The sequence below is a fragment of the Camellia sinensis genome, chromosome 5 (assembly GCF_055761805.1).
Source record: "Camellia sinensis isolate YWXY chromosome 5, ASM5576180v1, whole genome shotgun sequence".
Classification (NCBI taxonomy): domain Eukaryota; kingdom Viridiplantae; phylum Streptophyta; class Magnoliopsida; order Ericales; family Theaceae; genus Camellia; species Camellia sinensis.
In genome coordinates this window covers 150,288,020-150,315,218 of record NC_138965.1, presented here as the reverse complement: position 1 = coordinate 150,315,218, position 27,199 = coordinate 150,288,020, and the positions used below count along the sequence as shown (strand labels likewise).

Here is a 27,199-nt window from a genome sequence, read left to right as displayed (position 1 = left end):
AATGAACCCCAAAATAAGACTTCTTTTTCTCTCCCCATTGGTACAGCTCATCTTTTTACACAAAACAGAACTTACTACAACGTTCATCCCAAAGAGTACCAAATGAAGATTACAAAACAAATGAAACAAAAACAAGTATTAATCTACATTTGCAAGACAAAATGATCACTCAATTCCATCTGAGTCCTCGTCAAATAAAAACAGGTATGGAACTGAAGGTGCATTTCCACTAACTTCTCCTTCCTCATCCTCAGTGGTAATCCCAGAAACTTTCCAACCCAAATGATGCATGTAAACTTTGTCATAGGCTTCAATATTCAAACCCGAAGCTAGAAACAGTTCTACCTCATTTACAAACCGATCAGTTCTTCCGATTAAGAAAGGTGTTGCTGCTTTAGAAACCAAGGTCTTGAAATGTTCTTGTTTTGTTTCGGGCGTGGTTGGAAACTTTTGGTCATTTCTGAAACATAGAAGTGTTGGGTGTAAATTCATGTAACACAAGAAAATATGAGAACAATTACCTTTTTTTTCCCTATTCCTTTTTTGGAATTCTTACAAGTTTGAACGGAACCCTTTTCACATTTAATTTAGAGAGTCAAAAAAATATGTGAAGTGTGCCAAAACATAATAATCGGCTTGGGCTCCATAATCAACCCATATTTCCAATCAAATTTCTGTGCCAAAAATAAATAAATAAAAAAAATTGGAGTTACCTTCTGAATGAGTCAATTACACCAAGTATGTGATGAACGATAATTTCAACATCTTCCTCCTGCATATGAAGAAAAGAAGTTAATTACAAAGTTGTCTGAAGCAACATTCAACTCATAAGCAAAATGCACATATTCAGTAGGTACTTGCAAAGTTTGCTCTAATTTTGAAAATGATATCAAACTAATCAAGACTTCAAAACAGTCAAAATCAGGAAAAAAAAAAAAAAGGCTTCACCAGCATTTGGTTTCATGTTTGCCAGATAACAAAATTTCAGCCATTGATGTGAATGAGGCATGTAGTTTATGATTGTGATGTTGGCCTTATAATAAGTAAGTAGATTATTTGCATTGTCAGGTCACTTCACTGACAACTTAAGATTTTGGGACTCTTGGGGATTTCATGTTAGGCGAGGTCTCCGGTTCAAATTTTTTATTCACATTTATTTTCGCGTTCACATTATGTTTCTCTGTATGTTATGATGTTTGCACACACACACACAAAAAAATAAAATAAAATAAACCAAAAAATAAATAAAAAAAATCAAATACAAGTGGAAAATGAAAAATTGATGATCGCATGAACCTGAATTAAAGCTTGAATTTCCCTTCTCAACCAGGTTTGGAGCCACTGATTCGGCTGAAGATACTTACGAGCCTTCCAATACCGTGATACTATGAATTTATCATTTAAGGACTTTAAGGTAACTGTTTAACACACAATTTACAAAAATCGATATTAATAAAGGTGGATTTATCAGGAAATAACATCAAAATTCAAAAAACAAACAGAATTAAAGATTTAAAACGACGAGCAACAGTATACCTGGTTCAATATAGTAGCACTGTAACCTATATTTGTGAGCTTCTGAAAAGAAAGCACTGCAGATGCAATGTATAAAAGTAATGTAACATTTTCAACCATGAAAGTCAAGCTGAAGCAAAGAAATCAATAGACCACAAATTACCTATTTCCAAAATCCTGATTAATATAATGTCGTTCAAAAGAAGTTCCATCATATCTGTGAATGATAGAAAAATTTTCTGTCTGCATATTTTACATATAATAGGATTAATTTGACTGAAATTCTAAAGAGATCAAAAGGAAAGATTGGAGATATAGAATAGTTAAACTAACGAATAGAGATTAGTCAATACAACTAGCTTTTTATGGTAAGGATATGATTTTATTTACTTTTATAAGATTATCAAATGAAAGGTTAGCCCCAACTTAAGATGCCTAATTCACCTAGGTGGAACCAAAGGGGCCACCAACATATGGATTTGTTGATCCAGCGGATCCTTACATTCCACTACAAATATTTCACTTTTGAATTCACAAGGTTGACTTTTGGGAAGGGGAATGCAGTGGATAGGACTTTCTCCAAGAGTTCTGCCATTAGTTTACTGCATAGTAGAAATTTCAGAGTTTTTTTTTTTTTTTAATATTTTAAAGTGTCTTTCCTATAATAGAAGTGCTTATTGGATGATTTAATTTTTTATGCCTTAATACACATTTGTATGTGCACTGCATTCTCAAAAAATGTTGGACGCCACTCTTGCAAAGAGATTCAAAACACAAGGCATGTTACCATGTGAGGTGTCCGAGAAACATCCTCAAAGTGTCATAATATATAAAATTATGACACATTCAAGAAGTTCTAGAATGTATCTAGAAATGCTTGAGAAGTGTCGGTGTCCATTTGCCATATATGGACATCTTTCCTCACTAGAAATGTTTGTGCTACCAAATATAAATTTGCCCTTCTCTTACTTCTCATCTAGCAAGATATTAAAGCATTGACATTGAACCCTTATCCCTAACTTATATCATGGGTAAACTTATTAAAGCAAGATAAAGAAAAGATTTGGATCTGATCATGTATGGTCTTTACTTATGATACTTATGATATATCTTATTTGGTGAAACCAGGGTAGGGGTCAATTAGAACGAACTAGAGAGACTTTGGGCTCCAAGAATGCTAACATAGGCAAGACTAAGACAACCTTCCTTTTTTCTTTATATAAGTAATAATGGCAAGATTAAGATGACACATGCATAAATTTAGTAAAACTATGAAGAAAGCCACCAAAAAAGACAACAAAAAAAAAAGAAGAAAAAAAAAAAGAACCGAAGGTGGCACTACAAAAGGGTGGACCCAAATTTAAAGCAATGTTTCTACAGTTTTATCGGATCAAATAATACTTATTAAATAGCTATTCAAGGTTTAAGGCACGTTAAGGTGCCAATATATCCTTAAAGCTCAAGTGGAAGATGCTGCAATCAGCCGTGAGATTGAGTAAAGTAAGGCGCATGTATAATTGAAATATGCATTATTTATACTTACAGCAGCACAATTCACAATAAGAGACACAACTAACCACTCACAAATCCTAGTATAATTAGAGAAGATCCTAGAGGGGTCTCACTTGGTGTAAAATGAGTCACTCTAGTTTTGCCCCCTAATGAGCCCAAGGATATTATTGACTAGGATATCAAATTCAAAAACAAAATGAGAAATAAAAACCCTTACACCAAATTAATGTAAAAGTAGAAGAACAATATAACAAAAACAAACCTTGCATAGAGGACACTTAACAGAGGAAGGTGGGCAAGAATGCTTGTTAGCAACCACTTTGGTCCAATGTACAATGCAATTGTAGCAAAACTTATCTGCAATAGAAAAGTAGTACGATTCGCTTAAGAAATGATTAACAATATGAATGCTTACAACGTTACATCGATTACATGGTGCATGTTGTATAGTATTATGAGTCCATTCCAATGTGTCAAATATAGCATCTTTCATGGCTCTTTTGAAACCAATGACAACATTTTACTTTTGAGCAAAAGGGAATAACCATTTCCATTCGAATTAGCAGAGGATTAAACTACATACAAATCACTCACAACAATCACAGCAAACCCTCCTCAAAGTCTGAAAAAACCCACAAAACTTGTTTGGCAAATTGTTTATGAAAATGATGGGTATTTTTTTTATTTTAAAAAAATCATTTTTTTTCTTGGAAATCACAAAAAACGAAAACGAAAACCATAGTAAACATGCCCCAAAATACAAAACCCAAAAACAGAAGTTGTGATTCTCAGTCTACAATAGCTTAAAACCTTGCAATTTCAGTTTGTTTCTATGAGTCGGCAGTACAATAAATAGATCTCTGACTAATAATTTCAAAAAGAAGCTTCAAATTCACCAATTATTAAGTTAGAAACCACAGAGAGAGAGAGAGAGAGAGAGAGAGAGAAGACTATGTACGGAAACATTGATCCAAATAGGATTCTTGAAGAAGAGGTCCGAGGCAGATAGGGCATGGATTCGAAGACGATGAAGAGGTAGAGTGCTCGTCTTCTTCAGCCATAATACTATCAATTTGAAGGTCGACGAGAGAGAGAGAGAGAGAGAGAGAGAGAATTAATTAATATAAATTAAAGATTATCTAATGGTAGTGATTCATCTCGTATTATATTTTTGAATAAAATTTTCACTTATATTTGAATTTTTTTTTTAAATTTCATTTCTTTTGCTAGAAAAATATGATCTACCTCTCAATAATTAATTATTTGGGAGATTTAAAAAAAAAGGTAAATTATACTGATACCCTCTAAGATTTGAGATTTTTCTTTCACATTTGAAAAATTATATTTTCCTTTCTGAGATTTGTAATCTCATTATAAATTGCCCTTCAAATTGCTAATGCTTTAAAATTTTCTAAATGACTGTCTTGCCCTTTTTCTTACAATTTCTTCTTTTGATCATCATGATTATATTTTACAATTTTTTAGCATTAAATTTTACCTCTTATTGAGTGATAATATACAAACATAAATTTTATATAGAATTTTCAAAACAAAGATATAACTTAATGGTAACATTTCATTTTAAAACAAAACACTCGTAAACATGATTTATATTTACAATAATATCACAATCATAATATTTTTATGATATTTTTTGTATAAATTTTTATATATGAATATAATTTTTTATTTTTATTTCCGCCATTATATTTAAATTATGTCAATTTAACCTAGATATATTTAAAAAGTGTAAAATTTGTACCCAAAAAAAAAATTTAAATTATTGAATACTAAGATAATGTATTAAATTTTTAAATTTTGTATTTTTTTGTTTTACTTGCTGAATTTAAAAAAAGAATCATAAAATATTATATTTCTTAAGTATATCTAGATTAGGTGTATTTAAAAAATAAAAAAATTACTTAAAATATTAAAAAAAATTACTTAAAAATAAAAAAAAAATACAAAAAATTAAAAAATTCTATTTTTTGTATGAGTTAAACCAAAGAAGATGATTATTATTTTCCTTAAAATAACATGAATAAAATGTCTGCATTATTTTATTATTATTATTATTATTATATAAAGGTTAGGGGCAAATATAACATTTTAATTTGATAGGAAGATAAGTGTAATTTTTCAAATATGAGGGAGGATCTGTTTTAAATAGAATCCTCGGGGGAACTAATCTATACTATATATATAATAGAATGTAGTGTTGTTTTAAAAGGCTTCAAAATGCCATTCTAAAATTCTCATAAATTTGAAAAATACGTGGCACCTCTCTTTTGAGTTTATAGCTCTTTTCCTTCCCTCCCAAAGACTTTCATTACAATAAAAACTCCTATCCTTCCACCTAAAATGCCATTCTAAAATTCTCATAAATTTGAAAAATACGTGGCACCTCTCTTTTGAGTTTATAGCTCTTTTCCTTCCCTCCCAAAGACTTTCATTACAATAAAAACTCCTATCCTTCCACCTAAAATGCCATTCTAAAATTCTCATAAATTTGAAAAATACGTGGCACCTCTCTTTTGAGTTTATAGCTCTTTTCCTTCCCTCCCAAAGACTTTCATAACAATAAAAACTCATATGCTTCCACCTTTCTCTCCTACTCTACGTTTGTCCCTCACCCTCAAAGATTTTCACTCCCACTCTTCCACTATCCACAACTCTTATCCATAAAAAGTTGTCAACAAAAAAAAAAACAATAACAAAACCTATCCAAACTAAAAAAAAAAAAACAAAAAAACAAAACCTATCCAAACAAATCTATTACTCTCCTACCTCAAACAAATCTCTCTTACCCTCAAACACTTTCAATCCCACTCTCTCACTATCCTACAACAGATTGATATATATAAAAAAAAAACAACCCATCTATCCATATCCCCTTAAACTATTACTTCTAACAATCCACTACTGCAAATACATATATTTCATCAACTTCACATATACTTCATCAACTTCCTTCATCAGCAGTGAATGTCAGCAGTCCGCAATCCGCCATCAAATGCAAGTCTCGGTTTTTCTTTTTCTTTTTCTTTAATAATTTATTTTTTGTTCCAAGCATTTGAGATTTTGTATTTTGACTACAAAGATTGCAAAAAATTGTAATCTCCAAATTTAATCTTTCATGTTTTATTTTGTTTTACAAAATCCAAAATATATATGTACATACTTGGCTTGAAAATCGGAAATATTATGTTTTGAAATGAAAATTCTATCATATTAAACATGATTTCAATTCTTTTGTTTTTCTTTATAGTTTTTAATTTAAGATTAAAATTTAATTATTTTCATTACTTCTTTAATTTCTTAGATTGCAACAATCTATTAAATTTAATACTATATTAACGATACATGTTAGTTTTATTTTTATTTTATGTTATGAAAAATAAAATCAATAATTTTACACATAATACAACTAAATTTATTTTGGGTGGAGTAAGGGGAAATTAATTAATTTTATGTATATTATAAAATCATAACAAGTATTAAGTTATTTGTGCATTAAACTCATAATTTTTTAATTTTTTTTTAATAATTTTACACAACTTTTAAATTTACAAATAATACTCTATTTGGTTTGGAATTTTCAATAACAGTTTTTTCAGTTTTCAATTCGTATTTTTATATTTTTAGATCCACTTAATCTTGATATACTTAAAAGGTATAAAATTTGTACAAAAATCTTTAAAAGATTTATTGAATACAACAAAATACGAAAATGTATTGAATTTTCTTATTTTTTATTTATTTATTTTTTGGTGAATTTTTTTTTTAAAAAAATTATATAAATATTATACTTTTTTAGTGTATCTAGATTAGGTATATCTAATTTTTTTTTAAAAACTATGTAAAATATTAAAAAAATTACTAAAAAATAAAAACTTAATTTTCTAAAAAGTGAGTTAAATCAAAAATTTTATATAAGAGAAACAAAATGATTAAAAAAAAATAAGTATAATATATATGAACAAAAAATATTTATCCCGTGCATAGCACGGGTGAATGCTAGTTATTAAATGAGATGATTGTTAAAAAGTCCAAGTTAAGGAGAGTATAAAGTATTTGATCTAGAATTTTTTTTTTTGTTGGTGAGAGGTTCACTCTTTATGAAATAATTTGAGGAGAAATATTTTTGTTAATTTTGAAAGACATTTTGTTTTCAATTTTATCCCCTTAATTTATTTGTTGACTATCTATTCAAATTTATATCTATCTGCTCAAATTTTTTCCTACCAGATTAATTTTTTTCACTTATCTTATCTATTTAAATATATCTATTTAAATTTTATTATTTGATCATTTTTTCCACTTATTTTTTCTTATTAGTTGAACCTATCTGTTCATTTGTTTTTATCTGTTCAGTGTTTTTATTTGTTGGAGGTCCGACCTGTTGAAAAAAATTAAATCAGTGCAATTGTTCTTGTGTTATCTGTTTAAATTATTTTGTTCTTCTAATTTTATTTTTATTTTTTTTAATCTATTTGTGTTATCTGTTTAAATTATTTTGTTCTTGTAATTTTATTTTTATTTTTTTTAATCTATCTATGTTGAACAGGTTGCATATAGTTATTGCAGTATGTTTCATCATCATCAACCTCCAACAACAACAACAATATCAAATCTAACACACATTTAAAAAAATAAAAAATAACAAATAAATAAATAAAATCTGAGAGATGTTTTATTTTTGGTTTTCCTCAACTAGTCCATCTTAGTTTACAGTTTTACTTTTTATGTGGTTGATTCTTCAGCAGAGCAATTGTTCTTTTCTTGGTGTTAATTCCCCATTAAACCAAATGCAAAACTGGTTCTAAATTATCTTTCACAACCAAACATGGCATTGGTGACTTTGTAGGTTTTCCCACTTGAACCAGCTCACTGAAATGAGAAAATATAGTTTTATATACAAAACCACATACAAAATTCATTCTAACACAATAATATGTGCTTACAAGCTTGCATTTTGGTGTCTTAATTTTTCAGAAAAATAAAATATTTCCCACATTGCCGAAATATCGCCTGAATTCCAAAGGTTTCCATTTCCAGTGCCAATATTTTGCTAAAATTTGCAGTTGTGAATTTTGACTGTCAAAATGAGAATATTAACCAATTGAACATCTTGCTGGCTTCTGAACCAACTCCATCGGATTGGAGTTCCATAATTCTCGAGAACAACGGAAGCTTTTTGAGTTCCAAACCACCTAAAGAAAGGAAAGATCAATAGAGAGAAGTCCGGCAGAGAACCTACGCGAATACACACCATCAAAAGGGTGTGTACCATATGCGAGTTCCACCAATGTCATAACTAAATCCTTTTCCTTTTCAGTCATAACTAAAAAAGTAATGAGTCATAACCAAACATCATATAAGCTATCAAACACATTTTCACTCATAATCAAAATAATAATTACAATAAGGCATAATTAACATCATCACCATAATAAGTCATAACCTGTTGGACAATCTTCACTGTATTTAAAAGATTAAATTCTGTTGTGTACAAAACAACAACAAGAATAAAAGAAATAGATAAAAGGAGAGAATTTGTTTGATTACAAAAATCAAACTCGAAATAAAAATAAATAAATAAAACCACAGATTTTATTTTGTTACAAAAACAAAATTAAAATCTGATTTAAATAAATAAAAACAACACTGAAAATAAATTAAATAACTTACTTGATTTAATTTCTTTGAATTATTTTCTGATCAAGTCCAGTGTTTGACACTGTGTCCTTAAGACAGATTCGTCCTCTCCACGGTGCTTTCAGAATTCGGACGTCAAATGATCTACCACAAACAATAGCAGCACTACTAATTGTTTGCCTTACGAACACACTAAGTGTTTACACTCTTTCTTTCGGAAATAAAATGCAGCAAGATGAAGAATATAAATAGCAGAAGTGAAATACGAAATTTCTGAATGGAAAACATCAAATGAGGGTGGTCCTATTTATAGATGTGAAGGTGGCTCTTGGTTTTGAATTGAACAGGTATGTGGCTCTTGGTTTTGAATTGAACAGGTATGATACCTGTTGGGTTTTGAATTTCAAACAGATTCCACAATTCAAACAGATAGCAATTACGGGAAGGGCCCTGTTTGGGTGTGCACTAATTCCAAAACAGTTTATTTCTGTTTGAAAACGGGAAGGGCCCTGTTTGGATGAACAAAAAATCCAAACCAATTTAATTTGAATTTTGGATTTTATTTTAATAAAAAATAAAATTAAATTCAAATGTTTTTGGCCCAAAAAGATTAGAAGCCCAACCCAACCACACACCCGCGCCCAAGCCCAGCCCAGCCAGACCGGGCAGCGGCGGCGCGTGGTGATTTTTGGGTCCAATGGGTCTAGCCCATTTTGCCCATAACCTCTCCCTCTAAAACACTTGGGTACCCCTTGGGGCACACCCCAAGTATCTCACCCTAAGCCTTATAAACCTTTTCAAAACTTCCCACCAAATCAATGTGGGACAAGCCAATTTACAACCTTAAGGAATTTCCACCAAAACTCCATTTCCATGGAGCACACTTTGGCTTCAATTTCCCATTCACTCGGTAATGGTTTTGATCAACCAAATATACCACGTGAATCACAACGCGGCATAGAACGCGTTACCACTTTGACCCGAGTAAATCGACACTCGGGGCCCACCTAAAAAATAGACCGAACTTAGGAAAAAATTCTGGTTTTATCCAGAATTTTATAACCATTTCCAACAATCCCCCACATGAATGGAATTTGATGACAACGGAAATGCAACAATATGCAGACTTTAACGAAAGAGTATAAGTCGAAAATATCTTGCATCAGGATAGGTAGTTTTCGGCTTTGAACCTTCCCTAGTGATAACCTATCGGACTTACTGGCTAACCAATGGACGCGATGCCTTGAATTGTTCAGCCGTTTGTGTAAGCCAAGACAATAGATTTCACACAAAATATCTTCTAACACATCGTGGTTCTCACTGTTGTGTTCATTTTGGCCTTGAACGCACCTGGTTTTCATAAGTGTTTCTAGAGAATTTAGCCTCTTCATTCTCATAGAACCGGCCCCAATTCAACACTCATATAGGTGATTCTTATTGTGAGTATCTTCTTATACTCATCTTGATTTTATGTCTTAATCAAGATATAAGTAATCATGAAAAGCAAAGCTTATCCTTATACCCCTGCAGACAACATATGTTGCAGATATCACTCTCACCATAGGAATGGGTAGGAATTTTAATCCGTTGGTGATTTCTGGCGAGCCATACATAACTTAGTTGTCCCTTTGAACTTAGTTCTTGGGATCTCCAGTCATATAAGTAGGGTTACCATTATGACGACTCTTATGTAATAGGCTTTAAACCCATCCCCTTCGATGAACTATACACTAGCTCTTTTGTCAAACCTTTTGTTAACGGATCCGCAATATTCTCTTTAGATTTTATATAATCTATTGAGATTATTCCGTTTGACAACAATTGCCTTACGGTATTATGTCGACGACGTATATGTCGTGACTTACCGTTATACATGTGATTCTGTGCCCTGCCAATTGCAGATTGACTATCACAATGAATGCAAATAGCTGGCACAGGTTTTGGCCACATTGGAATGTCTTCTAAGAAGTGACGAAGCCATTCTGCTTCTTCACCTGGTTTGTCTAAAGCAATGAACTCGGATTCCATTGTGGATCGTGCGATGCAAGTTTGTTTCGTGGACTTCTAAGAAACAGCAGCGCCACCTAGAGTAAAGACATATCCACTAGTGGATTTTGAATCTTTAGTATCCGATATCCAATTGGCATCACAATAACCTTCGAGTACTGCTGGATATCGAGTAAAGTTCAAACCATGATCACGAGTAAATCTTAGATATCTAAGAACTCGAATGATCGCTTTCCAATGGTCTTCTCCAGGGTTACTAGTGTACCTACTCAATTTACTGATAGCAAAAGCTATATCAGGACGAGTACAATTCATTAGGTACATTAGGCTTCCAATGATTTGGGAGTATTTTAACTGAGACACTGCATCACCTTTATTTTTTGATAAATAAAGACTGATGTCTACAGGTGTTCTAGCTAAATTCAAATCATCCTTGATAAATTTATCAAGAATTTTCTCAATATAATGAGATTGAGATAATGCATATCCGTCAGATGTTTTGGTAATTTTCATTCCTAATATAACATCTGCGACCCCCATATCTTTCATATCAAATCTTTTGTTAAGCATCTGCTTAGTTGATTTGATCATGTTTTGACTGCTTCCGATGATAAGCATGTCATCCACATAAAGACAAACTATGACATATCCTTGGTCAGTGTTTTTAACATAGACGCATTTGTCACATTCGTTTATCTTAAACCCATTAGTAAGCATCGCATGATCAAATTTTTCATGCCATTGCTTAGGTACTTGTTTTAATCCATAAAGGGATTTTACAAGTCGACAAACTTTCTTTTCTTGCCCTGATACTACAAACCCTTCGGGTTGTTCCATATAGATCTCTTCATTTAGATCACCGTTTAAGAAAGCTGTCTTAACATCCATTTGATGTATTTCTAAATTAAACAACGCTGCTATAGAAATAAGCATGCGAATGGATGTTATTCTTGTCACAGGGGAATATGTGTCAAAATAGTCCAGACCTTCCTTTTGTCTGTAACTTTTAACAACAAGTCTTGCTTTATACTTGTCAATTGAACCATCTGCTTTCATTTTTCTCTTGAATATCCATTTATATCCAAGAGGTTTAGAACCTGGTGGAAGATCCACCAATTCCCAAGTATGATTTTGCATAATGGATTCAATTTCATTATTAACAGCCTCTTTCCACAAAGGTGCTTCAGGACCTGTCATTGCTGCCTTAAAGCTTTGAGGTTCATTTTCTAACAAGTATGTCAGAAAATCTGGACCAAAGGATTTTGATGTTTTTGCTCTCTTACTTCGTCTTGGTTCATCATTAGTTAAATCCTGTTGGTCGAGACTATTACTAGTCTCTTGTGTTTGATTGTCATTAGTCTCTTGACTTTGTGTACAATCATAAGTTCTTTTCTGTGAACTTAATTCCTGTCCTTTCTTATAAGGAAAGACATGTTCAAAAAACACAGCATTCCTTGACTCTATAATAGTGTTCACATTTATATCAGGTATATCTGATTTATAAGTCAGAAACCGATATGCACTACTATTCTGAGCATAACCAATAAACACACAATCTACTGTTTTTGGTCCAATCTTAGTCTTTTTAGGAACAGGTACTTCTACTTTTGCCAAACACCCCCACACTTTTAAGTATTTGTAGGAAGGTGGTCGACCTTTCCATAATTCATAAGGAATGCTTTTGGTTTTCTTGTGGGGTATTCTATTAAGAACATAATTAGCAGACAATATTGCTTCCCCCCACAAGTTCTGTGGTAAACCTGAACTTAGTAACATGGCATTCATCATTTCTTTTAGGGTTCTATTCTTCCTTTCAGCAATTCCATTTTGCTGTGGAGAATAAGGGGCTGTAGTTTGGTGAATAATGCCATATTGTGCACAAAATTCATTTAATGGTGCATCATATTCACCACCCCTATCACTTCTAACCATTTTAATGGTTTTACCAAGTTGATTTTCAACTTCTGTTTTGTAGAGTTTAAACATTTCTAAGGCTTCATCTTTACTTCTAAATAAATAAACATAACAATATATTGTGCAATCATCGATAAATGTTATGAAATACTTTTTGCCTCCTCTAGTTTAAATAAATTTTAAATCACATACATCAGTATGAATTAATTCTAGAGGTTCGATTTTTCTTTCAACCGATTTAAATGGAGCCTTAGTTAGTTTCGCTTCTACACAAATTTCACATTTATGATTAGGATTAATTTCAAATTTTGGTATATAATATAAACCAATTAATCTACGCAAAGCATCAAAATTCACATGTCCTAATCTACCATGCCATAAATTTGACTCAAGAATATAAACAAAAGATGTGTTATTCTTATTCATAGCAACTTTCGGTACAACTGTCATTACATTCAACTTAAAGAGACCATCACTCATGTATCCCTTACCAACATACATACCACTCTTTGTTAATACAAATTTATCAGACTCAAATACAAGCCTAAAACCATTTTTACTTAACAAAGACCCAGAAACTAAATTCTTCCGGATGTCAGGTACATGCAGTACGTTGTTGCGGGTCAATTCTTTCCCTGATGTCATCTTCAAGATCACTTTCCCTTGTCCAGCCACAGTAGAAGTAGAAGAATTTCCCATGAAAAGTTGTTCACCATTTGCTGCCTCATTGTAGGTAGTGAACATCTTCTTGTCCGCACATATGTGACGAGTTACTCCAGTGTCAACCCACCACTCTTTGGGATTTCCAACCAAGTTAGCCTCAGACACCACAGCAGAGAGGTTGATGTCATTCACTCCGTCAGAGATGTAATCCAATTCTGTTACATTGGCCTGATTGGTGGTCTTCTTACTTGTACTTCCATGATTCTTTTTAGGGCGGCGGCAGTCAGAAGCTCGATGTCCAGTTTTGCCACAGTTATAGCATTTTCCTTTGAACTTCTTGCTACTATCGCCTTGTTTAGGACCATCTCCAGTAAACTTTCTCTTTTTGTTATGTGGTTTATGAACTTGTTCAACCACATTTGCCTTGGACTCAATGGGATTTTTCCCATTCCTCTTTTCAACCTTTCGGTTATCTTCTTCAATTCTTAATCTTACAATCAATTCATCCATAGTCATCTCTTTACGTTTATGTTGTAAATAATTTTTGAAATCTTTCCAAGCCGGTGGTAACTTTTCCACTAAAGCAGCGACTTGGAATGACTCGCTAAGAGACATACCTTCTGAATGAATATCATGCAAAATTATTTGAAAACTTTGAACTTGAGATATTACCGTTTGGGAGTCTACCATAACAAAGTCCAGAAATTTACCGACGACAAATTTCTTCGTGCCGGCATCTTCTGTCTTGTATTTCTTCTCCAAAGAATCCCATAATTCTTTTGCTGTTTTCAGAGGACTGTATACATTATACAGCATATTGTCAAGGCCATTTAGGATGTAGTTTCTGCACAGGAAATCTGAATGTTTCCAAGCATCTACAGCAGCAACAACTTGCCGATCACTTTCACCCTCTTTAAGTGCTGGAGCCTCTTCATGGAGAAACCGGGCCAAATTAAGAGTTGTAAGATAGAACAGCATCTTCTGCTGCCATCTCTTAAACTCGGTACCGTTAAATTTTTCCGGTTTTTCTCCATGATTGATTGGTACATGAACATGATTCTGGATAGGGACCGATGTAGGTGTAACAATAGGAGTACCACTGCCAGATGCAGTTTCAGTTGTAGTAGCCATAATCTCTGATTACAAAAATCAGAAAAAATTAAATCACAAATTAATTTTCTAGTTACTAAAACCAGAAAATAAATTATAACAACAAAATAATTTTATTTTCCTTGTTACTAAAACTAGAAAAATAAAATATCACAAGAATTTTCTGTAATACCAAATAATATTCTGAATTGTTAATGACACCAGTATCGTACTACTAGTTGTTGTCAAAGAAAAGAGACAGTATATTACTACTATTTGTCAAATAGCATAAATCACTATTTGTTTTTCCAACCAGAATATTAATTTGAAAACACAGAAAATTAAATATAATGAAGATACCCAAAAAGGAATCTGTCTTAAGATTGTTGGACAATCTTCACTGTATTTAAAAGATTAAATTCTGTTGTGTACAAAACAACAACAAGAATAAAAGAAATAGATAAAAGGAGAGAATTTGTTTGATTACAAAAATCAAACTCGAAATAAAAATAAATAAATAAAACCACAGATTTTATTTTGTTACAAAAACAAAATTAAAATCTGATTTAAATAAATAAAAACAACACTGAAAATAAATTAAATAACTTACTTGATTTAATTTCTTTGAATTATTTTCTGATCAAGTCCAGTGTTTGACACTGTGTCCTTAAGACAGATTCGTCCTCTCCACGGTGCTTTCAGAATTCGGACGTCTATCTCCCAGGATGAAATGATCTAACACAAACAATAGCAGCACTACTAATTGTTTGCCTTACGAACACACTAAGTGTTTACACTCTTTCTTTCGGAAATAAAATGCAGCAAGATGAAGAATATAAATAGCAGAAGTGAAATACGAAATTTCTGAATGGAAAACATCAAATGAGGGTGGTTCTATTTATAGGTGTGAAGGTGGCTCTTGGTTTTGAATTGAACAGGTATGTGGCTCTTGGTTTTGAATTGAACAGGTATGATACCTGTTGGGTTTTGAATTTCAAACAGATTCCACAATTCAAACAGATAGCAATTACGGGAAGGGCCCTGTTTGGGTGTGCACTAATTCCAAAACAGTTTATTTCTGTTTGAAAACGGGAAGGGCCCTGTTTGGATGAACAAAAAATCCAAACCAATTTAATTTGAATTTTGGATTTTATTTTAATAAAAAATAAAATTAAATTCAAATGTTTTTTGCCCAAAAAGATTAGAAGCCCAACCCAACCACACACCCGCGCCCAAGCCCAGCCCAGCCCAGCCCGACCGGACGGACGGCGGCGCGTGGTGATTTTTGGGTCCAATGGGTCTAGCCCATTTTGCCCATAACCTCTCCCTCTAAAACACTTGGGTACCCCTTGGGGCACACCCCAAGTATCTCACCCTAAGCCTTATAAACCTTTTCAAAACTTCCCACCAAATCAATGTGGGACAAGCCAATTTACAACCTTAAGGAATTTCCACCAAAACTCCATTTCCATGGAGCACACTTTGGCTTCAATTTCCCATTCACTCGGTAATGGTTTTGATCAACCAAATATACCACGTGAATCACAACGCGGCATAGAACGCGTTACCACTTTGACCCGAGTAAATCGACACTCGGGGCCCACCTAAAAAATAGACCGAACTTAAGAAAAAATTCTAGTTTTATCCAGAATTTTATAACCATTTCCAACATAACCAGCATCATAATATGTCATAACTAAATACCACAATATCATAACTGGGGCATATAGTACACACTCCAAAATGGGGTGTGTATCATAGATTTTTCCTGGGAATCCTATTTTTATATATTGAAGCGTTGAAAAGATAAAACATATATTAACATGATACCAACTTCAGTAACTCTATTCTTGAGCGACTTCAAATTGTTTTTTGAGAGTTTCGTAAAGCGTCTCAACAAGATTCAGCAGGAACCCATCTGATCCGTGTTTTGCCAACAAGGAAACTTCCACGGGAAGATTATCGTACATCCCTAGTGGAATGCTCACCTGTGTATTTAACCAATTCCCAAAACGAATTTTGTCGTAGTCAAGAACATTATAAATAAAATCATGTCACGCTCATGCACAGAGAGAGAGAGAGAGAGAGAGGGGGGACCTGGCAAAAGCCCGATACTCCAGCAACAGACAACAAGCTAAAAGCCCTGGCACCAAACTCTTCCAGCGTAGTCTGCTCTGTCTGTAACTTCGGTGGAGGGCCAGGAGTTGTGGGGATTGCCAAAATACCAAAATCCTGCAAAATTAATTCATAAAGAGTATAACAATGAGGGGAAGATTACGAAAACAAATTTTAGTAGGGATTTGTGGAACGAAATTACAAGAAAAGGAAAAAGTGAATGATTCATCTAATAGATATGTATCAAAAGCACGAGAATTGGCTTCTAAGACACAGAGAGAGAGGTTACCCCTAAGAGAGCAGTGAGAGCAGCACGCAATTCAGTCTTCACAGAGGTGAAGACATCAATATTTTCATCTGTTGACCTCATCGCTTCCCACACACGTTCGGATATACCGGGTCCTAAATCAGGTTTGATTGTACTTACCCACTCACCATGATTATTCTTGAATTCATGCCTATGCTTCAAAGGGAATTGAATTGAAGAGTCAATATTTGGATGAAAATGGTCTTATTCAAATCACAATTCTATTACACAACCAGAAAAGAGTTTGTTCATGATCTGCACCTTTGAACCTCCTTCAGTGCATTTGAGAGGGCTACCAAGGATGCAACATTATATTCTTGATTCTCATCTCCTTCGACCATGAAATGCTTCAAAGTCGGAACATTGTCCTTAACATAGTCCCCGAGGCTTGCATACTTTACAATGTGACCTGCATCAGTTACTACATAAGGTGAATCTCATAAAGAAAAAATAGATCAATATGAATGTTGAAGATAACTCGGTCTGTGTTGTGCATAATGTTTTTATCTTTTTATACGACTGGACCCACACCCTGATAAGGAGATTTGTGTGTTAGGTAGCCTGACAACCATCATGTAAAAATCTCGATCAGATCCCTGATTGGGACACAAGGCATAGTTTGGTTTGGTTGTCAAAGATGAATTTCAATGTGTCAGACAATGTCAATTGTTTTTTTATTAGTTACGATAAATTTTTTTGGTCAATGATTTCCATGATCCTATAATTAACCCATTTTAAGGGGTGGATTACATGAAATGGATATCTAAATGGAATCTATGTATTTGTGTAGAAACTCCAAATGTCGACTGTTAGTACTTCAGCAGCACAGTGAAACAACAAACACACTTACCCCCAAATAATTTCTCCACTGATTTAACAAGAACTGTAGTTACTCGATCACTTGGGATGCTTAGAAGCGGGAAACAATCTTCTGGAATAATAATATGGCTAGGTTTCACAGGTTCCACAATAGGCAACTGTAGTAAAACCCGCCCGACTCGGTTCAAGATCTCTGCATCCCTAGCAAACCATCCTGGATAACAAGTGGAGCCAAAGAATGAGTTGCTGATTAAAAACACTACAAGGTACAAATTTCTTATTCATAACAGTAAGTTTCTGAATAAATCTGTATATTCAAATTGTGTATGATACAAAGAATATAACCGATATATATAGTAATCCTAGACCTAATCTAAAATAGGAAATGTTAAAATTGATGTATAAAAAAAGAAATAGAGAATTGTATTATTGATTGTTTGAATGTTGTATATTACAAATGGTGAGGGGCTCCTTATATAGGAGATGTAGTGGAGTAGGTGGTAGTAGGTGGTAGTGGTAGGTGTGTAGTAGGTAATGGTAGGTTTTAACAGCCCCCCGCAAACTCAAGGGGGATAGGAACTAACCAACTTGAGTTTGGAGAGAGTAACAAAACAAGAAAATAATCTGAAAAATAAAAAATGGATAGGAGACACGGTATGGTCGTGTCAGACCGTTGTAGAAGACTGTATGGTTATGGCAGACCGATGTAAAAGACACTGGCTCGTGTTGGACCGATGTAGAAGACAGTTTATGGGGTCATGTCGGACCGTTGTAGCAGACAATGTTGTGACAGGAGTTGTGACAGTTTACGGAGTCTTGCTGGACCCTTGTAGAAACTAACCGGAATCAATGTCGGGACAGTTTACAGAGTCTTGTCGGACCCATGAAGGAGCTAACCGGAATCAATGTCGGGACAGTTTACAGAGTCTTGTCGGACCTATAAAAAGTCGCACCCTCAAAAGGTGTGCCCAATCTTTCAAAAGGCGTGCCATCAAAAGGCGTGCCCAATTCATAAAAAGGCGTGCCATCAAAAGGCGAGCCCAAGTCATAAAAAGATGTGCCGGACATGATGGCGAGGCGCGTCACCACATTGGCTTGCGCGCCCGTTTTGTCGTCTGGCGTCAAGTGGCGCGCGATGCGCGTGTCTGCCTTGGCTATTTAACCAAGACGGATGCTGAGGCTGAGACAGAGGCTAAGACAAAAAACTGGCTAAAAACCTCTGAGAAACTCTTCGTTGTCTTGAGAGAGATACTCTGTAACACTCTGTAACCAACCCTTCTCTGAAACACTTAGCAACCCATAACATGGCCTCGTCTTCCCGTTCAGCTACCCAGAATATGGCCTCTTCGTCCCGTGGTCTGCTCACTCTCTTTCCCGACCTCAACGAGTCAACAAGAGAGATAACTGGTGCGGTGCCAGTGAACCTCAACCAAGCGCCTCTGGTTTTGCTCCGTTGAACTTTCCGATGCGGTCGGTGGAGCAAAAAATGGCGGTGCAAACTGATATTGAGGCCAATCAGTATACTTTGAAGTCATGTGTGGAGACCATGACGGCGGTCACAAACCTGTCGCACCGACTGCAGAGTAGGACAAATGAGGTGCAGCAGTTAAACGCCCAACTGGCTCTGCTCCAGCGCATGTATAAGGATGCGCGAGCAGAGATAAGTGTGCTAAAGGCGAAAAATAAGGAGCTGAAGCGGAAGGCCACCGTTATGTTCCGATTTGGAGGGCCGCCATATGCTGCAGTGGAGGAGCAGGGAGTAGTGATCGTGCCCAGTGGAGTGGGAAGTATGGAGGCAGCGCCGGTAAGGGACACCCAAGAGAAAAGCAAGAAGAAGAGACCTGCAGCAGAGTAGAGAAGAAAAATCCCGCCTGTGGATGTGGTTTTTGTTTTTGTTGTTTTTGTTTTTGTTTTTGTTTTTGTTTTTTGTTTTTTGTTTTTTTTTTTTTTTGTTGTTGTTAAAGAAATTGGTGTGTTTTTTTTTTTTTTTTTTTTTGTGTTTTTGTGTTTTATGGAATGAAATAAAAGAAAATTTTGAAAAAAATCAGAAGTGGTTGGAACGTACATATATATAGATATATATAGAAAATAAAAGATAGTTGATGAGAGGGATGTAACCCGGAGTAATAGAATAAAAAAAAATATGTATGTATAGATAGAAAAGAAAAGAAAAGAGAAAAAAGAAAAGAAATTGAATTCAAGTTATATATATGTATATGTGTACATATTAAAATATAGATAGAATATATTATGATGGTGGGAAAAATGATAAATTATTTTAAGAGATAGTGGGTGGTTCATGTGAGTAGTCTCGTGGGTGATAAGAAAAAAGAGGGAGTGGGTGATATAAAAAAAAGAAAGTGGAAGAGAGTGTGAACATACTGATGATGAAAAGTGGGAACCAACCCATGTGGGTGGAGGTGGTATGTAGGGTATTTAAACACTTAATTAATATATAATATATAATGGAGAGATATGGTAAAGATATGTATAGATATATGTTAGTGGTGTCCAAACCCAAAATGCTGTATAGAATCAGCAACTCAGTACTTCTCAGAGGTGAATCAGCAACTCTACGTTCTTCCTTCATCCCGCTCCGGTGGCCACGATGGTGTTCACGACGAACAACAAAGATCAAATCATTTCTTCTCTACCTATCAGTCTGTTTTCACCATCTCTGTAGAAGAGTCAACCATGGCTGCTCATGAAGAAGAACGTGAGATTCAAAAAAAAAAAAAAAGGTACTGGATCGAGCACTTTGCCGACCTCACCGTGGAGGCTATGATGCTTGACTCCAAAGCCGCTGATCTCGACAAAGAGGAAGGGATTGGAAGAAGGATACTCCAAGGGTGAAACTGGGTTTATTCTGGATGGAATTCCTCATACAAGAATCCAAGCTGAGATCCTTGACCGAATTGCTGATATTGATTTAGTGGTGAATTTCAAATGCTCTGAGGAGTGCTTGTTGAAGCATGTGAGAAATGGAATTTATTCTACTGGTCAAGAATTTCTGAGCATGGGATCTTTCGGTGCTGATGTGCAAGGTTGGAGTTCGGTGGTTGAGGCGGCGATCGGCGGTTCAGAGGGTGAAAGAGAAAAGGCGAGCTGGAGGAGTGGTCGGAGAGTCCGTTTGCTTCTTAGACGCACAACAAAATCTGCTCAAGCACGAGGGAAGAGAGTTGGGCATGAAGGTGATGCTCACTTCGAGAAAGATGACACATCTACTTCAGATCAGCCACAGCCAAATGAGAAACACCTTGAAGATCCTGCTCAACAATTTGATAACCAATCACATGATTGTGCAGTAGGAGAGGAGCACCAAAATGATAAAGAGAGTTGGAAGATGCAGGAAAGTGAAGGTATGTGTAGAGGTCCGGCGGGCGGCCAAGGCGAGGCTGCCGCCCGCCGGTGAAGCAGAATTATTAGATTCTAAACCTGCTCTGATACCATGTTAAAATTGATGTATAAAAAAAGAAATAGAGAATTGTATTATTGATTGTTTGAATGTTGTATATTACAAATGGTGAGGGGCTCCTTATATAGGAGATGTAGTGGAGTATGTGGTAGTAGGTGGTAGTGGTAGGTGTGTAGTAGGTGGTAGTAGGTGGTGGTAGGTGTAGTAGGTGGAGTAGGTGATGGTAGGTTTTAACAGGAAATAAGAATAACCCTATACAAACAATCTAATATCCACACAATTAATCTAAAATATACAACCAATCTAATATATTTCCATAATTAACATAATAACATAATATTCTCACACTCCAGCTCAAACTCAAGGTGTTTTCTCAAGGTGTTTTAGCAGAAAAAACTGAGAGTTTCTCACGAAAAAACTGAAATCGAGCAGTGGTGTGAGCCAGAGCACGATACTCAGCCTCAGCAGTGGAATGCGCAACAACAGTTTGTTTCTTGCTCTTCCAAGAAATCACCAAGAAACATACAGAAGGTAGAAGTGGACTTAGGATCAGTGATATCACCAGCCTAATCATAATCATAATCAGAATCAGCATAAGCTAGCAAGTCCAAAGAGGAAGTAGAAGACAACAGTAAATCCTGAAATATAGTACCCTGAGATAGCGAAGAATCTAAACCAAAGCAACCCACTGTATAGAACGAGGAGCAAAAACAAACTGACTAACCACATGAGACTGCTAAGTAGAGGCAGGCAAATGTCTCTTCTTGGGACAGTGGTACTTCCAATGGCCCCTCTGAAGACACACTCATCAGAAACCAAAGACATCATTAACAGAAAGTTTTGGGGTTCAAACTGTAATAACCCACAACCAGAACTAGATGGGTCAAATTGTAATAAGCAACAAATTATCCAAAGAACCTACAAGTTGCAAAAATCCTAAATGAAAGATGAAGGCACCAAGTGGGGTCAAAATATAATAACCAGAATTTTGACCTAGAGACCACAAATATTCCCAAGTCAGATGAAGGCACCAAACTAAAAGCACTAGAGGGAGACTATACAACTATCCTAAGTCAAAGGAAGCACCGAAGCAATGAACTAGAGGGAGATTGAAGCTGATCGAGAGAAACAAGGTAGCTGCAATTCCAGAGGAGTGGTGATCACGAACGTAAGTTGGAAAAGAGAAAGAGATCGCTACCACAATCGTGATTTCGGAGAGAGAGAGAGAGGGGTTGCGACCATGGCTGCGATTTCAGAGGGAGGTCGCATCTGATGGCCACGAACCAGAGGCTAAAACAAAAGGGTTGATTTGAACTCAAATCGGTTGCTTGAACTCAAATGAGGGCTAGAGCCAGAGAACTCGATCAAGCCAGAGATCAAAACTAGAGATGATTTCGAACTAGAGGGAGAGAACTTCGAACTAAAGGGAACTTTGAATCAAAGGAAGAACCTTGGACTAGGGTTTCGGATATGGTTCTGATATCATGTAAGTTTCTAAATAAATCTGTATATTCAATTTGTGTATGATACAAAGAGAACAACTGATATATATAGTAATCCTAGACTTAATCTAAAATAGGAAATAAGAATAATCATATACAATCAATCTAATATCCACACAATCAATCTAATATATTTCTATAATTAATATAATAACATACTATTCTCACAAACAATAAACTAATCAAAAAATAAATTTAATTACACGGACATAAAAATGCCACCCTGATCCCCCCAAAAACTAAATTACGAGGTGGGGGAGGAACTTAGAAGTTTATAGATAGTCTTACTTGCAACACATTTTTGATGACATGATATTGTCCAATGTTATATGGACTCGGGTACGGATGCATGTCCAAGCGTCAAATCTTCCTAAACCTAAATCTTAGGATATTGAGATATGCATTCAAAAGTTGGGTATGAGTATAAGGACATGTCTTAAAGTGAGAAATGTTTATTTACTAGCAAATTTGAGTGTCTTCTTCTTCAAACATCATATAAAATTAGTAGATCCAAGTAGATACCGGTGTCAGACACATATCTCACACTCTTACCCTGGTCATATCCAGTGGACATAGGGACACTAGGGGTAGTAGACGAGTTCATGTAACATAGATTTTGTCAAATTCAAGATAACTGGTAAGCTTCAAGACAACCAAGATATTAGCAATGATATTCTTGTACTTCCTGTCCAGTTTGGGGCTTGGGAGTAGTCATTTTAATTCAAAATAAAATGCAGAATGCATTCAATAATGTCTTGTGACATTTACATTACAGTTTTCACAAGAAATCATTGAGAAGTTCACTTCTTGGGTCAAAAGATACTTGAATACTTTCAACATTCACACTTTATTATATGAATACTGCTCTTGGTCCATATGTTGCATTCATGCTTTTCAAGTCACTAGATAAAATAGTTGCAAAACAAGTTTAGTTGATTGTAATTTAATAATATAGACGCTCCCTTACCAACAGTGTCGAAACTTTGTGCCATAGGAATGACCCCAGTGGTTGAAACAACACCATGAGAAGGCCGAAACCCCAAAATCCCACAAAATGATGCAGGAACTCTTACACTTGCTCCAGTGTCAGTACCTACGATAAAGGGAACCTTTTGCTCCAACTTGTGAAGGATATACCAAAAAACCACAAAATATTTTATAACAATGACAAAACTCACCTAAGGAGAAATCTACAAGCATTGCAGCAACTGCAACAGCAGATCCACTAGAAGATCCTCCAGGCACCCGATCTGGTGTACATGGATTTTTGGGTGTCCCATAATGTTTGTTTTCTCCATCCATACTGCCAAAAGATAATTATTTCAATAATGTAAATTTACAATCCTGCATGAATACTAACATGTTTCTATGCACCAAACTGTAGATTGCAATGGATTAATAAAACAACAGAAATCATCACAACCAAAAAAATTAAACATAGAAATTGTTTTTCTTTCTTTCCTAGAAATCCTAGACATGATTATGATTTTAGAACCCTAGAAGTGTCTATTTTAAGTAGGAAAATGGGGTAGAGGGAGAAAACAGGGAAAAAGAAAATTATGGGAAACAAAAAAATAAAAAAATGAGACTAGCTTGAAGTAATTGGTATTTTCAATTTATATAGTCTTCTTTCAGTTGTCAAATTTGTTTACAAGAACAATCTAGCCAACTACGTTCCGCAGGCTCAAGTATGAGTATCAGGTATGAGAGTGTGCCCAGGCATTAGACCTCCCTAAGCCTTAAATCTTAGGCCATGTTTGTTTGGGCGGACTGGATTAGCATTCCCATGACTAATAGTCCTAGGATTACGAATCCGTTGGATTATGTATCCTATCTTAACTAATAGTCAAAGTTTAAAATAATTAGTCCCTACTTCAATTGTTTAACCAAACATCGGATTAATAATTTTATTGGACTATTAGTCCAATCCCAAGCTCATATCCACCCAAACAAACATGGCCTTAGTGTATTAGGGATCTGTATCCAAAAGTCGAGTGCAGACATGTGGAAATGCCTTAAATATTCAAATACATTGTATATTGTATAATATAATAACATACAATGTGAATTATTTGGTGTAATTGTTCAACACAAAAATTACAATGGATGCATGACTGTTTAGATTTGTTGCAAAGTTTACTACGAAATTGAGTCTCACATATGAACTAATGCTTCCCAATTTCCAGCATAACTCTATTTTATATTTTATATAGAACATGAACTTGAAGATATTATCGTACCATCCAAAAACTCCTTCCAACAACGAAAGAGCCATGTATAAGAACAGGGTGTTTGACTCTAACCTGTATGCCATTTCATCCATGACAGTTTTACCTATGCATGTAGCACCTTCCCTCAACAGAGCCAAAACTGCCGGAGCTGTTGAGGTGGCAGCTGAATGGGTCCGTGCCCAATCGGGATTTCCAAACCCAGTAACATATCCATCCAAATCAAATCTGCATCCAATCATCATATTAAAACGAAATATACAACACACAAACATGCTAAAAAACAAAACAAAATAAAAAAAAAGTTGTATTTAGGCTTCGTTTGGGAAGTGGGTTGGCTTTTTGGCTTTTTGGTTTTTTTGGCTATTTTAGCCTGGGCTAAAAAGCTTGGTTTGGGAAGGGCTTTTTAACTTTTTGGCTTTTTTGACTTTTTTTGTGAGAGAATAGTGTAATGATTATGAGTTGGATGTAATGTTTTGTTTGTTGTGACTAAAATAGCTTATTTTGTCTTTTGTACCTAAAATAGCCAAAAAAGCCCATAAACCAACTTGCCAAACAGAAGCTTAGATTGATGAACTTCAAATCAAGGAATTTTGGGATTGAATTTTATAAAAATACAGGATTAAATTATTATTTGTGGATTGAAAAACTAAATAGGAAGATGAATTAGAAAAAAAATAACGAGTGTTCTATCAAAGCACAAAAATTAAAAATCACAGAGACACAAAACAACACAAAATCTATATAATTCACCATTAACTAGAGAGCTACATCCACCGCAGATGCAGTTCTAGTACGATCATAAAGGTTACAAGTGATACAGAGCCCCTCCAAACTTCATATGCATAGAATTATGGGAACAATTAAGAACCACACTACCAACAATACATATAAGGACATATGCATATATATATATGCTCTTATAGAAAGCAAAGGCAGGTAGCCTAACTATAAGTTTTATCGACAGTTTAAAAAAATCGTCACAAAAAAAGTCACTAATTTTTAACTTTTAGTGACATTTAAAAAAATGTCATAGAAAAACGTCACTAATTGTAAGTTTTAGCGACAATTTATAAAAACCATTGGCAAAAAACAGTCCTAATTGTCAATTTTTAGCGACATACGCAAAAAATCGACACAAAAATTATTTTTAACAAATAGTAGAATTTGTTTTAATAGGATTTGATGAGAATTAAATCTAATTATTAGGACCTATTTTTAGTTTACCCTAACAATTAAGAACCACACTACCAACAATACATACAAGGAGATATGCATATACTACTATGAAGCATGGTTCTTCGAAAAACATGTCGTATCCGTACTGGCTACTTACCGGCGTATGATACGTCATATGGTACTTCTGCATACATATTGGGTACACGAAACACGTACTCAAATTTTTTCTTCTTAATTTTTGACGTACACAGACGTACCGTACTGTACCTTAGTTGAAACAATATTTTCTTCTAGTACAGAGATAAAACTCCTTTCACTAAACTTTCTTTTTATTTTTTATTTTATACTTAGTATGATTTTAAAATTAAACTATGATTTATAAGTTATTTAATATATTGATATTTAATTAATTTTTGTATTATCTAAATTCAAAATAATTTTTTTTTTACAAACGTACCAATCCGTACTTGTATCCTATTTTTAAAAAAATTTACAATATCGACGTACCCGTATCATATCAGTACTGGTATCCGTACCCGTGCTTCATTATACATATATACTCTTATATAAAGCAAAGACGGGTAGCCTTTGCTTCTCTTCATGCCACATATTTAAAAAATAAATAAATAAAATAGATAGTGAAGTGCACAAGACTCAAATCAAAACCTTAGGTCTAAGAAATAATTACCACTTGAGCAAGACACATATTGTCCTAACTTAACAATTCACATCATTGGGAAAATTTAGGGATAACGTTGTAGGGATGTTAAAGCATTTTCATATATATATATATATATACATACATATTGGACAAAAGATAAAGAGAGTAGCCAGTAGCTGAAATTGTTTAACAAGTTTGAAGTCTGTTAGAAACAAGCATAAAGACTTGGACCCACAAAAATTAAGCAATCATAGTGATGAAAACTGATAGAATTTAGTTATTACAGTGTGTAAAGAGCTGAAAGTGAAGGGACTCACATGTCTTTAACGGCAAAGGTGAGGCCTTTTAAGGGAAGTTCATGCGATGAAGAAGAGGTTGCTTCTAGTATGAATTTCTCCATGAAAGCTCCATTATCCGCCTCCATCGCCATTCTCTCTCTCTCTCTCTCTCTCTCTCTCACAGAGCTTTGGTCTCAAATCAAACGTAAGCTTCTGAAGAAGTGATATTTACCAAGAAAACATTTTACTGTGAGAGTGAGAGACGGTGTCGTTTCTTAGGCGTTATGGGGTTCATGGAATCATGGTATGGTATGGTGGCAAAAGCAAAGTGGCCTTG

The 27,199-nt window shown here is 34.6% G+C and overlaps 1 protein-coding gene across 9 annotated transcripts; it reads right to left on the bottom strand.

Annotated features, from left to right (window-relative positions):
* Window positions 1-2: 2 nt before the first annotated feature.
* LOC114298567 (amidase 1) lies at window positions 3-27,181 on the bottom strand. 9 transcript variants are annotated; one of them, XM_082870138.1, is made up of 15 exons: window positions 26,902-27,181; window positions 24,820-24,972; window positions 23,695-23,819; window positions 23,484-23,609; window positions 17,631-17,813; window positions 17,042-17,189; window positions 16,763-16,931; window positions 16,456-16,590; window positions 8,147-8,240; window positions 3,290-3,384; window positions 1,679-1,758; window positions 1,537-1,592; window positions 1,297-1,418; window positions 714-772; window positions 3-460 (listed from the first exon to the last, which is right to left on the bottom strand). In XM_082870138.1, the coding sequence occupies exons 1-15, from the start codon at window positions 27,012-27,014 to the stop codon at window positions 166-168; spliced, it is 1,953 nt and encodes a 650-aa protein (XP_082726264.1). In that variant the 5' UTR covers window positions 27,015-27,181; the 3' UTR covers window positions 3-165. The 9 variants fall into 9 exon arrangements, with proteins under 9 accessions (XP_082726264.1, XP_028098966.2, XP_082726271.1 ...); XM_028243165.2 differs by having other exon boundaries at window positions 24,757-24,972; window positions 26,902-27,129; XM_082870145.1 differs by lacking the exon at window positions 17,631-17,813.
* Window positions 27,182-27,199: the final 18 nt, after the last annotated feature.